The sequence below is a fragment of the Malaclemys terrapin genome, chromosome 1, assembly GCF_027887155.1.
Source record: "Malaclemys terrapin pileata isolate rMalTer1 chromosome 1, rMalTer1.hap1, whole genome shotgun sequence".
Lineage (NCBI taxonomy): Eukaryota > Metazoa > Chordata > Testudines > Emydidae > Malaclemys > Malaclemys terrapin.
In genome coordinates, this window is record NC_071505.1 from 5,308,952 (window position 1) to 5,324,498 (window position 15,547).

Sequence of the window (15,547 nt, forward strand, 5' to 3'; positions counted from 1 at the left end):
GTCCTTCCACCGCTGGAGAGAGGAGAAAGTAGTTCTCCTGGCTGTCCTTTGTGTGATCCCAAACCCACGATTACTTGACATTCCTGGAGTTTTCACCCTTATCTCGTGAATATCAGGAATCAGGCCCATCTCGATTTTTTTCAGAGTGGTGTTCGGCTTCTCAAGCGCTTGCGGTACCAAAATGGCTTTTGGAGCCCGTGAAACGTCATTCTGTGGCATCGCAACTTGATGATTTAGTGCAAAAGTGATAGCGGGTCGGGATGCGCCAGTGAAACGTCAGAGTTTGTCCCATAGGACAAAGTCTGTAAAAGGGTTGCCTTCGCTCTCGTAGTGTCATGAATTATAGATGGAAGTACCCACCTCCTGCAGTTCATATTGGGGTTTCCTGTAGAAGAAGAGTGTTGGGTCAGATTTGACACCAAATACAGGTTGGGCATTGTGGGACACCTCTTGGAGGCCATTTACGGTGATATAACCAAGCGCAACGTCTACACTGACGTTGCGTTGATCTAACTGTGTCGTAAAACGCTCCCGGCCTCTCGTCGAGGTGGTTTTATTTTGTCGGTGTGGCAGGAGAGTTAAATCGGCGGGAGGAGCGTTGTTGAATGTCACTCTCTACGGTGTTGTCGACGAATGCTGACTGTGTGGTGTAGACAAGGCCTGAGTGACTTGGTTTTAATGTACCCTGCAAGTTCCTTGAAGCAGGAGTGTCTCTGCCTCTAAGGGTCCAGCCGAGTAGAACCGGGGTCTGTAGGGCTTCAGGTGATGAACACTTCCACCCTGGCAGCCACGGCAGAGCGGTGATCCGTGCACTATAAACCATAGGGGAATAAGCAACACAGGACGTGCCTCTTACAGAATAGCCAATGGCAGCACCCCCGTGAGCTCTGATTGCCCCAGGCGCGTTATTTAGGCACGGAGGGAGTTCCAGGAAGCTGTCTCTGCAGCCTGGCGGTACCCGGCTTGGTGCTACAACGGACCTCGCTCTTGTTCTCTGCTTTGGCCTTTGGCTCTGACTCCCGGCTTTATTCCTCGTCACTGGTTCGACTCCTGGTCTGACTCTGCGTCTGACCCCTAGCTTGGCTTCTGACGCCTGCTGCAGCCACTAAGCCTGACTGCTAGTCCTGCCCGACTGCCCACGTCCCAGTCGTGACACTCGGTTTCACTGCCCTGCACAGTGGGATTTGGGTCCTCATTCTTCTTGTAAGATAAATCATCGTTATTTCTGTGGCCCCTTTCGCTACAAAACTCCACGGCAATAGAAGGAACTTCCAGAATAATCCTGAGGAAACGTTCCCCGCAGTGCGAGCAACTCCCATGGGCTACTGACCGAGACCCTGAAGGTGTAATTGATTAGAAATGGGGAAATGCAAAAAAGCAAACAAGTGGCATAAATGGTGTTAAGTCAATTGGATGTTAAAATGCCGTTCTAGCAAACGACAGTGGTGCTGGTGCACACGTTCAGTGGGTCTTTGCTGATGTGTCTTGTATTAGTGAGCAAAGTATATTCCAGGCTCAGTCAGCGCTACCTAAACCCACCCGCCGTGTCTCATCCTCGCCCTGGCTCCATTTATTTTCATTGACACTCTGAGCATGATTTTTAAACTTGGGCACCTAAGTGAGAGAGGAAGGATGCATGTGTCATGAAGGAACTGGCCTGAGAATTGGGAGATCTGGATTCTGTTCCTGGTTCTTCCACAGACTGTCTCCTTGGGGAAAGGTACATTTCTGTCCTTCCATTTCCCATCTGTAAAATGGGGATAATACTTCCTTACCTCACAGGGGTGTAGTTAAGGTACATGGTGGTGGTAGAAAAGCCTATTAATAATAATAATAATAATCCCTCCCTCTTATATAGCAGTTTTCGTCCATGGATCTCAAAGTGCTTTATAGAGGAGGTCAGGATCATTATCTACATGTTACAGATGGGGAAACTGAGGCTCAGAGTGGGGACGTGACCTCCGTAAGGTCACCCCACCGGCCAGGAGCAGAGCTTGGAATAGAATCTAGGGTCTCCTGAGTCTCAGTCCAGCCACACTGCCCCCAATCTAGTTAATTTAGGCGTCCAGTTCCCACGTGTTTGCTCAAAGGAGTAGATGGGCCCCGAGGTGCCCTTTTGAGAACTCGGGCACTGGAGCTGGTACGTGGGGCGCTCTGTCTCTAAGTGCTATGCCCGCTTTCAAGCCTTTTTTTTGTGTGTCTTCCCCAATAGAACTGTACAGCTACACGGAAGAGCCGGAGTTCACCATCAACAGGAAGTGCTTCGAAGAGGATTTTCAAACTCAAGGTATCTCAGTCCGGGCGATTGCCTCTCATGTGGCAAGACGGGTCCCAACCCTGCAGACCTGGCCTCGTGAGGAGCCCTGACCCGGGTGAACGGAGCTCAGTGGGACTGCCCAGACGGGAGAGGTGCTTCTCGTGCCAACTGAGTTTTGCTGGGTTGGATCCGTACATTGTGCCTTTGGTGTCTGGACTGACTCAGGGTTTGAGGTGGGGTTGTGAGAACTGGGCCTATAAAATTACTTTCCCTGTGAGCCCAGCTGTAAGGAGCCAGCGGAAGTTCATCAGATGTCACAATAACTAAGGCTACGTTTTAGTCATGGGTATTTTTAGTAAAAGTCATGGACAGGTCACGGGCAGGAAACAAAACTTCACGGCCCGTGACCTGTCCACGATTTGTACTATTTACCCATAACTAAACCTTGGGCTGGGGGCCCGCAGGTGCTCTATGGTGGGGAGGGGGCGGTCTGGGGCTACAACAGATGCTGGGGGGGGCTGGGACCCCCACTGGTGCTGGGGGTGGGTGGGCAGCAGCACGCTGCCCGGGATGTCCCTGCAGCTCCGTGCACAGCTCCCGCCAAGCTCCGGTTCCACAGCTCCCATTGGCTGGGAACTGCACCCAATGCGGGGGAATAGCTCAGCGGTTTGAGCATTGGCCTGCTAAACCCAGGGTTGTGAGTTCAATCCTTGAGGGGGCCACTTAGGGATCTGGGGCAAAATCAGTACTTGGTCCTGCTAGTGAAGGCAGGGGGCTGGACTCAATGACCTTTTGGGGTCCCTTCCAGTTCTAGGCGATAGGATACCTCCATTAATTATATTATAATGGAGCTGTGGGGGCAGTGCCTGCAGGCAGGGACAGCGCGCAGAGCCCCCTGGCCCCTCCACCTACGTCAGGAGTTGCAGGGTCATGCTGGCCGCTTCCAGGGAGCCTCCCCTCCCCCGAGCGCTGCACCGTACCCCAGCCCTGAGCCCCCCACCATCCCTCCGACACACCCAAACTGCTGCAGCTGGCCCAGGGGCTGCCCGACTGCTCAGGCAGCCCCTCAGCCAGCCGCACTGGCTGCTGCAAAAGTCACGGAAAGTCACCGAATCTGTGACCGGCGTGACAGACGCACAGCCTTAACAATAACCTGCCACAACAAATGTGGGTGGGGGCAGGAGCGCTGGAATGGGGGGGGCCAAGGGGCCATGGCCCATCCACTCTTCGCCATGGGCCCAGCCCCCTCCCCTCTTTTTCCCCCCCAAGGGTAAGAGCAGCCCATGGAGCTGTGGGGACCTCCCTCCACCTGCCCCAGAGCAGCCCCCGGCCTGTGTCCCAAGCCCCCCAGCCCAGGGCAGATGGAAGGTCAGTGGCTCCCCAGCTGGGTGTCACCTTGGCCCAGCTCTGGCTTTCGGAGGTGCGGGAGTGTGTCAAAGGAGGCGTGAGCTGTGTGCGATCAGTCCTGGGTGGCTGGGGCTCGTGCAGAAGGGTGTGCACACCTGGGAGGCAGGGATAAAGGGGAGAGCCAGAGCCCCACCACCTGGGGGCTCTCTTCTCCTCCCCCCCACAATTGCTCACTGGGGCGCGGCTCCGGCTGTCGGCCCCGGGGTGGCAGCAGCAGCGCAGAAGTAAGGGTGGCAATGGGGTGCTAGGTCGGCTGTGAAAAGTGATATCGACGAATCACCCCTAAACGGCTCCAGACACACACGGGGGCCCGATCAGATAAGCTGGAGGCCCGCTGCACTAAAAGTTGCCAGGTGCTCAGGTACTGTGGTAACGGGGGGGATATAAATACGAAAGGTTGTAACAGAGCAGCCTACACACACAGAAGCGTGCGCTGCTCTCGTCCGTGAGGAGCGTCCCAGCATCTTTGCCTCTACAGAAGATCCCAGCGCCTCTAAGGATCCCCTCGATCTTCAGACGTGAATTCTCACCGCTCCCCCGCCGACGTGGGTCCGTATCGTCCCCGTTTCGCAGAGCGGGGGAACCGAAGCACAGAGCTAGCGAGCGAATGGCCCACGGTTACGCAATGCGTCGGGGGCCGTCGGGAACGGAAGCCTGACGTGCATCACTAGCGCGTCCCTACTGGCTAGTGACTGAGAGCCTGCCAGTGCTTGAAACCCCAGAACCGCTGCTGCCTGCGGAGGGCTTGTCTGTGGGGTTTTCTTTGAGATGAAGCTGACCGGTTCTGTGACATATGCGTGTGCTTTGCAGCTGGCGTTCCTGCAGCCTTGGGTTCCCTACACAACGAGCTATTTCCCAGTGTCCCATGAGTTGGCTGTGTCCAACAGGAACAATAGGTAGGGTGGCCGCTGCCGCGTCCCCAGAACACCGGACGTGCCGGTACTTCCGGGACCGGCGCGGGCCTGCCCCTGCTGGCGTGACCTCACACACACGCAGTGCATGAGGTGGTGCTGCCCAGAGGAAGCCATTTTGAAGAGCGTGCCCTTCCGCCAGCACGACCGCCCGCGCCCGGTGCATGCAAGGTCGTGCCAGCGGGGAGGTGGAGTGGCATGCCCTTCAAAATGGTGCCCCCCATCCATGATACCGGACAAAACCACGTCTGGTTTAGTCTCTGTACCAGACGGGTGACAAAAGAGAACTGTCTGGCTTAAAACCAGACAAGTGGCCTCCCTGACAATGTCGTCCATCTGAAGGAAGGTGCTGAGAACTGGTCTAGTGCCCAGAAAAGTCCGTGTGCGTCTCCAGCACGCCAGTGATACTGGACACTATTCCACTTGGCTTCTTTCCACCTGCTTCCCCACCATCCCTGTAGTATCCGAGAGAGGCTGGAACAGGATCCGTGAAGGAAAAGATCCTGACTCATTCTCCTCTCTTGTTTCCAGTGCAGGGCAAGAGATGGCCGGAGCTGGACCAGGCTCAGCAGAAGGCCTATGTGATGCGGTTGCTGGACGGGCTGGAGGTGGTCGACAGGGACAAGAGACTGAAAGCCGCACGAGCTGTCCTTTATTTGGCACAAGGTAACTGCCTGGGCCCAGCAGACGGCGCTGCGCCAGGTGGCATGGGCACTGTGGGTTTACTCGGAAAGGTTGGTCGCTCTTAAGGCGAGGAGGAATTGTTTGCTTCCCCCGGCTGGATGGGTCAACTCTCCAAGCCCTGCATTGTCTAAATGCTTCGTTCTCGTCAAGCTGGGGTGTAAATCCACCTGGTGCTTGCCTACCACGCACTGTGTCCTTGTGGACCCGGCTACTGGACGCTAAAAGTTCCTACGTGTGCTTTGATCTGTCCCGCATTGAGATGGGAGTAGATCAAAGCCCTCTAGGAAACTGGGAGTTCATGACAGCAGGGGCTACACGGACACTTAGTGTGCGGCAGGCTAACGCGGGGTAGATTTCACCCCAGCTGGATGCAAATGGCATCTTCATTTACATAGTCCCTTACGGCATTTCTGCATTGCCCGTCACCATGGTATGCTAGTGCCGGCCGGAGGCTGTCGTGCATCCAGACGCAGGGCTAATGTCATCGTTAAGAAACGACTCTTAGGAGACTGACTGGTTCATGGGCTTGGGAATAGAAACTGAAGACTTTAATCTCTAGATCTGGATGCTGCCAGGTACTCGGCACCTAGGTTCTGCAGCAATGGGGCATTAGAAACGCCTAGTATGGAGGTTGCTGGAATAACTTAGTCCCTGCCGACCTGGGCTGGATTTATCACCTGCAGGCTGCTTGGTCGGCTTGAAAAGAGTCCCAGAGGAGACCCTTTGTGATCGCGATTTACAGCAGGGTCCCTCATTGCCCAGCTGGGTGGGTCCTCACCAAGCATCTCCCATTCCCTCACACTTGGCTTCTCCCTCTCCCCTTCCTTCCTGTGTTTCCTTCTGCTCTTCCTCCTCCGTTTTCATGTTGTGCAGGTCAGCCAGGGGGTAACTGGATATTGTCAGCCAGATCTTCGGCACCCAGAGAGACCCTCACTTTCTGAGTCAATTTCTCTTCCCCTCCTCCCAAATTGTGACCTACCTTAGGCCAAATGGAAACTGGAAGTGTTTGCCCGTCGTCGTTTGCCCCTGTTGAGGGAGGTTTCTTTGACTGGGCATTGGCTGTTCCTGCACATGGATGTATTGTTGTGCGGTTATTTAAAGTCAGCCATCTGGTGAAGGAGGACAGAGTGGGGTGAGGGGTTGGTTCTCAGTGGTGGATTGTTGTCAATCAGAAAGGCCGTCACCACGTTAGGCTCAGAAGGGACCAGATCATGTAGTCTGACCTCTCCCATCGTACAGGGCACCAGCGCTAGCCAGCACCTGGGCACCAAACTCAACAAGTGAAGCCAAACCAAAGTATTACAGCCCTCAGGAGACTAAACTGAAGTGTGTCCAAGTGGCGAGCAGGAGGGACCGAGGTGCACCGGTGCCCAAGGCCCTGTAATGGCAGGGAATTGATTTCATGAGTCAGACCCAGATGATTCTGGCAAGCAACCCGCACCCACTGCTGCAGAGAAAGGCGAACCCCCACCACCACCCCCAAGGCCAGTTTCACTTGGGGGAAATTCCCTCCCGACCCCGCATATGATGATCGGTTAGACCCTGAGCATGTTGGTTCCAGAATTGGAGAGAAACCAATGGTTGAATGGGGATCTGAGCCCAAACTCCCCTCTCACTCCGATAAGTGGTCCCTCCATGTTGGGATGGAGGGAGCTTGCATGGTTGCTGCACCTGTTCGCCATACTCCAGTCCTGCCAGCCTGGTACCTTTCACCAGCACTAACTTCACCTCACTTCACACGGTTTGTTCCATCGGCCTCTCTGTTCCCCCAGGTGTATTTGGCGAGTGTGACATGGAAGCGGAGGTCCTGCATTGGTCTCGGCACAATAACTTCCTGTTGTACCAGATGGGGACTTTCTCCGCCTTCCTGGAGCTGCTGAACATGGAGATAGAGTGAGAGGGTTTAGCGTTCTCTGATCTGCTCTCGTCTTTGTAACGCATACGTCCGCGGGATGTCCCTGTTTGTTTCTGGCTCCTTGCTAATGGCCATAACTGGAGTTTTGGTGGGGAGGCGGGGTTGAACAAAGGTGGTCTAATCACCAGAGCAGGGGGGGGTGGGTGGGTGTGTGTGAGAGAGAGAGAGAGAGAGTTGGTTTAGTGTAGAAAGGACAATGTAGGGGTGGTTGTGGAATCTCCGTTGCTGGAGGGTTTTAAGAACAAGTTAGACAAACACCTGTCAGGGATGGTCTTGAGTGCAGGGGACTGGACTAGATGACCTACTGCGGTCTCTTCCAGTCCTACACTTCTATGATTCTATGGCTATTCATAGTGTACCAGGGCCCTAGATGTGGCCTTGTCTGGTCTGAGTGGTGGAGTCTCTCTCCATCCGGAGCAGCCACTGACTGACTGGAGATTTGACCACGAACTCCTGTCCTCCTCTTTCTTCATTGCAGCAACAGCCAGGCTTGCAGCAGCGCCCTGAGGAAACCAGCCATCTCCTTAGCGGATAGCACGGAGCTCAGGTGACCTGTCTTTTCACCCCATGTCCTCCATTCTAGAACCTGCCCGCCCGCCCTGGAGCAGGATGTGAGATGAGAAAGAGCTGTCTGGTCAGTGGGCACACCCAGCCCGTCTGTCCACTCCCTTGGCCAAAGCACCAGGGAAATCACCAGGCTTATTCTTCAGGCTAAGTTCAGCGAGGGTGTCTGGTGGCCCCGGGGCAGCTGCCCTGCAGAGAGAGGCGAGTGGTTTCAGTTCTCTGGGCCAGTGGAGTCTGGCATTGCTATTGAACCTGTATGTTCAGCTCCTGGGAGGAAAGGGGATGAAACCTCAAGTCGTCTTATGGCCCCTACTCCCTCTCTGGCCTTGGAGGGGCATTGTTGGACTCCCCAGAAGACTGTAGCAAGCCCTTTGCTGTGGGGAGGGTTGTCTGGATATGTGGTATCTGAAGGAATAGGTGGGGAGACATGATCAAACTGAGGGGGGCCAGGGACAGGGGGGTAAACCCATCATCCAAGGGGGAAGCAGTATCTCCGCTGAGAAAATGCAGTATATTTTAGTTGTTCCTTTCTGTCACTTTGCTGACTCCGTGGGCGTCGCCCTAACGTGGCGGGTCCCACAAGCATCCGCCGCTTGCACCCCGAGCAATTGCAGTGCGGTGGGATGGAAGGTCCAGCTTTGGAGATCTGCAGGCCCTGGCTCAGGGGGGCAGATTGTGGAACAGTCTGGATTGTAACGTAGGCGAAAGTCACTGGCTTGTTCCAGGAAAACCCCAGACTTTCTCCCCTCCTCTTGGACCTGCCTTGGGCAGGATGGAGAGGCTGGGATTCCCCCCCAAGCCCTACAGGCAGGGGCGACCTGTAGAGGAAATGGGCCGTGGGTGGCCGTGCGACCTGCCTGTCGTGACGCCTTCTCTCCAGGGTGCTGCTGAGCGTCCTGTACCTGATGGTGGAGAACATCCGTGTGGAGGCGGAGGCTGACCCGCCCGAGTGGCAGAGCTCCCGGGAGACCTTCAGGACGGAGCTGAGTGAGTAGCTGGTCACCCTCCAAAGTGCAGTTTCTCTCTCACGCACAACCATGTCTGGGGGGGTGCAGCCTGCTCCGCCGTCCTGCTGCAAAAGCCTCGGAGTGGTAGCTGTAAAACCAGAGGGAACAAACCACCAGCAAGTGTAGTTGGATCCCCCTTATTCCACCAGCCCGAGGTCAAACCAAGTTTGGGCTGAGACTGTGGAGACTCTAGTGGTGGTGGTGGGGGGGGGGGGATTGTTGGGGGCTGGTTGCTGTCGGCACGTCGACGAATAGAGTCCCTGCACGACGTGCTAATAAACTTGCTCCAGTGGCGAGAGCATGGGGGACGGGGGAGATTCTCTTTATTCCAAGCTTGTTTGGTTTCGGTCCCCTCCCTCGCAGGTTTTCCCGTGCACAGCGAAGAGCCGTTTGCTCTGTTGCTCTTCACCATGGTGGCCAAGTTCTGCAGTGGACATGCCCCCCACTTCCCCATGAAGAAGGTCCTGCTCCTGTTGTGGAAGGTGCTTCTGGTGAGTGTAATCCTTTTGCTTCCCAAGAGTCTCCTGAATTGGGGAGGGACTTGTATATTGGGAGGCCGCCACCTGGGCTCCTTTTGCTAATTAATTCAGCCTTGTAGACGTCCCAGCATCGAAGTCTCATCGTCACTTAAAACACGTTTAAGGCTAGGTTGAAAAAGGCACTAGACAATAGACAAGAGAAAGCAACTGGTCCGAGGGGATCTCCTGGTTTGAGTTACTTTCACCACCAGCTTGTGTAACACCGAAACTTCTGAGCGAGAAGGATGTGTGTATGTCTAGCACACAACAGCCCCAGGATCTGCATTGGGAGTTTATAAAGTATAAAGCTTGCCGGGGTCACTGGATGAAGGGATGCACCGGATGTGACATCTGAGCTTAGCGAAGCATTGGTCATAGCGTCTCAGGAAATCTTACTTGAGAAATGAATTCAGGTTGGCTTGGGGACGAAGAGCACAATTTGAAATGCAAACTGGTCGAAGAATCAGACGTGCAAGATTTTTGTGAGAGTTAAATGTGGGCTGGAGAAGATTTGTAAGAGTGGGGTACCACAGGGGTTCGTGTTACATCAGGGCTCATTAAATACCATCCATAAATATCTGGAAGAGGGAGTAAGTGACGTGTTACCCAAAAGGATATGGAAATGCTGGGGAGGCTGGAGGCAACACAGCATCTCGAAATCTGGATGAGAAATGACAACGTGAAATTGAATCTCAAAAAAGATATACTGGCACTAGAAAAGGTTCAGAGAAGGGCAACTAAAGTGATTAGGGGTTTGGAATGGGTCCCATATGAGGAGAGATTAAAGAGGCTAGGACTTTTCAGCTTGGAAAAGAGGAGACTAAGGGGGATATGATAGAGGTATATAAAATCATGAGTGATGTGGAGAAAGTAGATAAGGAAAAGTTATTTACTTATTCCCATAATACAAGAACTAGGGGCCACCAAATGAAATTAATGGGCAGCAGGTTTAAAACAAATAAAAGGAAGTTCTTCACACAGCACACAGTCAACCTGTGGAATTCCTTGCCTGAGGAGGTTGTGAAGGCTAGGACTATAACAGGGTTTAAAAGAGAACTGGATAAATTCAAGGAGGTTAAGACCATTAATGGCTATTAGCCAGGACGGGTAAGGAATGGTGTCCCTAGCCTCTGTTTGTCAGACGGTGGAGATGGATGGCAGGAGAGAGATCACTTGATCGTTACCTGTTAGGTTCACTCCCTCTAGGGCACCTGACATTGGTCACTGTCGGTAGACAGGATACTGGGCTAGATGGACCATTGGTCTGACCCAGTACGGCCGTTCTTATGTTATGTTCTTATAATGTGGAAAAACTTCCGTGGGAAAGTAATTTGGAAACACCCATAATGAAATGAGAGGAAAATGCCTGGGAAGCAGAAATGCTCCTATTTTATTTTCTAGGCCCCGAAGGGACCGTTAAGATCAGCTAGTCTGGGCTGTATAACGCTGGCTGGAGAGTTTCCTCCAGCGATGTTGGAAGATCACTGGGGATGATCGTGGGCAGCAGATTAGACGTGGCTTTGCAGCTTGATTGGGAAACGAAAAAGGCCCTGCTGCGAGCTTTGGCTTTGGAGCCAGGAGGAAATAGTCCTCGGCTTGCACGGCTGCTCCTGGATGATCTTCCTAGGAGAGCGAAGATCCAATTACGACAGTTAAGGGTGGGCACAAGCCTCCAGGTATTTGCAGGGTGCAAACCCCAAAGAGAGAAGAGAATTGAGGGAAGCCCAAGAGGAGCTGACGCTACGTCTACACTGCGCGCTGGGGGGTGATTCCCCTGCGTTTGCGCACACGCTGGAGGTCGGTGTCCTTACGCCAGTGCAGGTGTAAATTGCAGTGTAGCCGCACTAGCCTGGGAAGCGGCCGCAGAGGCCAGGCTGAGCTGTGCTGAGAACATCCCGGCTGGTTTCCGGGGGGGCGTGAGGAACGGCTCATTTTCCCTTCTTTCTCTTCTACCCCCGGCCTGCTGGCCCGCAGTTCACCCTGGGGGGATTCGAGGCCCTCCAGGCCATGAAAATGAAGAAGCGGGAGGAGCTGGGCCTGCCACCTCTCCCGGAGGACAGCATCCAAGTCATGCGGCGCATGCGGGCTGCGTCACCTCCCACCTACACCATTGAACTCCTGGACCAGCAGTCGTCGAAACGCGGGCACCGGAGCAGGCGGGTAAGAGCTAGCGAGGCAGCGCGTGGCGTGGCGTGGCGTTCCTCCAGAAGGGAACTTCCGTCCGACAGACGAGGCTGCGTTCAGTAGTGCCCGTCTCTTTGCCTGGTTCCCAGCGGGGGGTTGCCAGTCATGTCCTGGAGATGGCATGTTTGATTTCCTATTAAGAAAGGGAGAGCACCTCCCAGCCGTCTGATCCCCAGCGACGAGGAGCGAAGCCCGATGTACTGAACTACTGACCGCAAACCGGGGCTCTCCTCCAGTTGAGCTGATGCATTATGCTCAGTGGTTCCAAAGTTTGCAGGAAAAAAGTTGGATTCAAAGGGGGCAGGACACCTTCCGCCACTTCCTCCGGGGCGGGCAGCAAATCCAGCAGCCAGGGGCTCCATTTTGAAGGTTGCTTCGTCCAGGCTGAGATGCCAAATAAAGAGACGAGGCCAAAGGAGGGACTTCCTTGCTCAAGAGAAATTTCAGTATTCAGCCCACACAGCTTCCTGACCCCTAGGGAAGTGGAGCCTGAGGGTTTGTAAAATCCTTCCTCCTCCCCACTGATTTCTCCCCTATTTCCACGCGTGACAGCCCCTGGTGAAGCAAGACAGCCTGGACATCTATAACGAGAGGGACCCTTTCAAGAACGATGAGGCTGGAGTGGATGAAGAGGAAAGTGACGACGTAGACAGCGGGATTGAGGGGGAGCTGGACCTGCTGGAGCGGGATGCGATCATCCAGGCTGGACCAGCTCAGCGCCCACCCATCGAGCGGGTGTCCTTCCCCAAAGGGCTTCCATGGGCACCCAAAGTCAGGTAGAGCTGTCTCGTTTCATTGCCCTCCGTCCCTGCCCCAACTCCCCTTACGCTGCAGAGAGTCATGGGTGGAATGCTTGCCTGCTACCTGTTGGACTGAAAAGACTTCACTGTTTTCCCTACGTGGCCTGTCTCCTACCACCTTTGGCTGGGATCTCCCAAGACTTTACGAGCCAAGTATGGTCAAATCAGATCAATAGTGGGGTGGGAGGCCGGCCACTGTGGAAATCCCAGGTGTTGCAGGAAGTAGGGTTGGTTCTTCTGTAGTACTCCATGTCCTTCTTACGCATCGGGGATGAAGGTCAGCGTTACTAGCCAGTATTGATAGTCCAGAGCTGGGTACTTCCCCGGTTGTGGCCTTAGGGAACTAGTCTTGAGAGCTGTTCAATGAAATCACCTCTCGCCAGTTACGTAGCGAGTCTTTTACCTGCCTGAATGGTGAGCATCCTCCAGTGGCTTCACTCTGATCTGGGAGCTTGGAGAACCTCCGTTGTAGGTCTGGGGTGGGTAGGGAGACCAGATGTCCTGATTTTATAGGGACAGTCCTGATTTTTGGGTCTTTTTTTTATATAGGCTCCTATTATCCCCCACCCCCGTCCCTATTTTTCACACTTGATGTCTGGTCACCCTAGGGGTGGAGGACATGCCTCTTCCTAGAGCTCAGAGGGGTAGCCGTGTTAGTCTGTATCCGCAAAAACAACGCGGAGTCCTTGTGGCACCTTAGAGACTAACAAGTTTATTTGGGCATAAGCTTTTGTGGGCTAGAACCCACTTCATCAGATGCATGGAGTGGAAAATACAGTAGCAGGTATATATATACACATAGTACATGAAAAGTCGCCTTACCAAGTGATGGGTCAGGCTAATGAGACAATTCAATTAACAGCAGGATACCAAGAGAGGAAAAATCACTTTTGATGTGGTAATGAGGGTGGCCCATTTCAAACAGTTGACAAGAAGGTGTGAGTAACAGTAGGGGAAATTAGTATTGGGGAAATTAGTTTTTGTAATGATACTAATCCATGAGCTGTGTTATGCTTAGTGGCTGAGATCCTGGCCCCACTGAAGTCAACGTGAGATTGGCCATTGACTTCGGTAGAGCCAGGATTTGACCTGGACTTTAAAACGCAGGAGCCCACGTACGTCTCTGGTTTGGGAGCAGTGCAAGGGTTAAAGTGGATCAGCTGGGATAAATGAAGCTGCAGCCAGGCCTGTTCACTGCACTGCTCGTTAAAATGGGCAGGACCCTGTTTCCCATGGAGCTCTGATGTCTGTCTCCGCATATGCAATACTGCGGGGCCCCATGGTTATTCTCTCGCCCTGCAAGTTAAGGGACTTTTCTTTTTTTGGCTGCAAATTCCCCATAGAATATGGAATTCAGCTGGGTTCTTTTTGCCTCTCACAGCTTCACCTGGTAATACAAATTCTCCTGGTGGCATTAAGCTACCAGTCCTAGGGAAGGATGCACAAGGCGGAACAGCACCAGCTTGCTCTCGGACACCTGTAGTGCTCTGTAAGGCCAATGGGGTGGACTGCAGATGGCCCTTGATGACTGCAGGGAGCAGAGCGGCTGAATAAGAAGGGGCTGGTTTTACAGAGTCGCTTTCTCCACTATACCCACGTGTTAAATGACTTCAGGTTTAGAATAAGTCCAGATCATCTCGTTTCTATTGCTCCTGACGGCTAGTTGGCTGGAGCCGTGCAGCCGTTTGCCAGGTGGTAGTAACGACTCCACTAAGCGATGCTGCAGGGTTGGATGTTACATGCTGGGAGTCTGGTGTTTCGTTTCCAAGCAAACGTGATGCTGATAGGACGTGTGTTTTCTCCTCTCTCCCTGGTTGTTTCTCATGCCACTCTATCAGACAGAAGGACATTGAGCATTTCCTGGAGGCAAGTAGGAACAAATTCATTGGATTCACCCTCGGACAGTGAGTATTGGGCATCTGGGAGGATAGAGTTGGTTTGGCTTTTGCCAGCAAACAGTCTGTCCCCTGATCTCCTGTCATTGCGACGTTCGCTGGCTGCTGGGAGGTGTTAGCCCTCGGCTTTGGGGAGGCAGCTGGCATACTGAATGCTTAGGAGGCTGCGTGGCCGTTCTCGGTCTGTATCAGGACCACGTTGCAATGTAAAACCATGTTCTAACGGACAGCGCTCGCTCCAAAGAGCTTACGGTCTAATGAAAAACAGAGCCAGTGTGGAGAACCCGACGCTTTGTGCAAGCCAAGGGGTCAGGGTGATAGCTGGCCTGGGTCGTCTTATTCCACAGAGCTGATCGTTTGCGTTATACATTTGCCTTTTGATGGAGGGGGAGGAGAGTGGGGAGGTGGGCGCATAGGGAGTGAGAGGGGCAGTGGGAGTTGTGGCTGGTGCGGATTCCTTAGTCCAGAAAAATACCCGCGTACGTTGTGGCATCAGCGTGGGAAGGGGCTGGAAGCTGCTGGTGCGGCTGCAGAAGGTCTACCAGGAGAGAGGTCACCTTGGGAACTCCCACAGCTGATTCTGGCTGCATGGCGATGAAGGCGGCTGAAGCTCAGTCTGGTCAGCGAGGGTGGGGAGGGAGCCAACACTGATCCCTGGTGTCTCTGAGCCATCCGCCAGCTGGGAGCTCGTTGTATCTTGCAGGCATGGGACAGGCCGTGGATGGCCTGGGAGACCTTCGGAGAACAACCAGACACTGCAGGGAGGGATGTTTGGTGGTTCAGTGAGCGCTCTTCTCTCTGGGTCAGGAACGAACCTGTGCCCTTTGGAGCAGAGCTGGAAAGCGCTGGCTGCCGACCTTCCCTTTCTGTGTAGCTGTGGTCACAGGGCAGAGTATCAGAGTTCAGGATTTCACCTTGTGCCTTTTGTGGCATGTCCTAGGAGCGTCAGCCCCTCCGGCGGTGCGGAGATGGAGGGAAAAGGGGTGGGTGTTCGTGGCATTTAGACATTGAGTTCCTGAGACATCTGGGTTTCGTTCGTCTGACAGCAGACTGCCTGTCTTACTTCTGCTCTAAATCCAAAAGGGAAAGTGTCTGTTCCAGATCTCCCTTTCGGGCTTGTATCGATCTTCGTTCTTCCCCTCCCGCAGGGACACGGATACCTTAGTAGGGTTGCCCCGGCCCATCCACGAAAGCGTGAAGACTCTAAAGCAGGTAATGCAGTAGCTCTGTGCCTTAAACGTCTGCGGGACCTTGATATAGGGGATGGCTTGTCTGATGGCTTGAATTGCTAGAACACCACTGGTTCTTACACCTGGCAGCACTGGGATGCAGCCATCTCTGGGGTGGGAACTTGGGCATAGTAGGCTCCATAGGCGCGGGGGAAATCTTTGGCCAGGATCCCCAA

At 53.9% G+C, this 15,547-nt stretch overlaps 1 protein-coding gene across 1 annotated transcript in view; it reads left to right on the forward strand.

Moving 5' to 3' along the window:
* Positions 1-15,547, forward strand: part of STRIP2 (striatin interacting protein 2) — a 62,679-nt gene that overhangs the window by 13,944 nt on the left and 33,188 nt on the right. The window contains exons 3-12 of the mRNA XM_054013873.1: positions 2,213-2,287; positions 5,107-5,241; positions 7,032-7,152; positions 7,653-7,721; positions 8,619-8,725; positions 9,109-9,236; positions 11,238-11,423; positions 12,000-12,223; positions 14,086-14,151; positions 15,291-15,354. Coding sequence (XP_053869848.1) covers positions 2,213-2,287; positions 5,107-5,241; positions 7,032-7,152; positions 7,653-7,721; positions 8,619-8,725; positions 9,109-9,236; positions 11,238-11,423; positions 12,000-12,223; positions 14,086-14,151; positions 15,291-15,354 — 1,175 coding nt within the window. The remainder of the gene's footprint in view (positions 1-2,212; positions 2,288-5,106; positions 5,242-7,031; positions 7,153-7,652; positions 7,722-8,618; positions 8,726-9,108; positions 9,237-11,237; positions 11,424-11,999; positions 12,224-14,085; positions 14,152-15,290; positions 15,355-15,547) is intronic.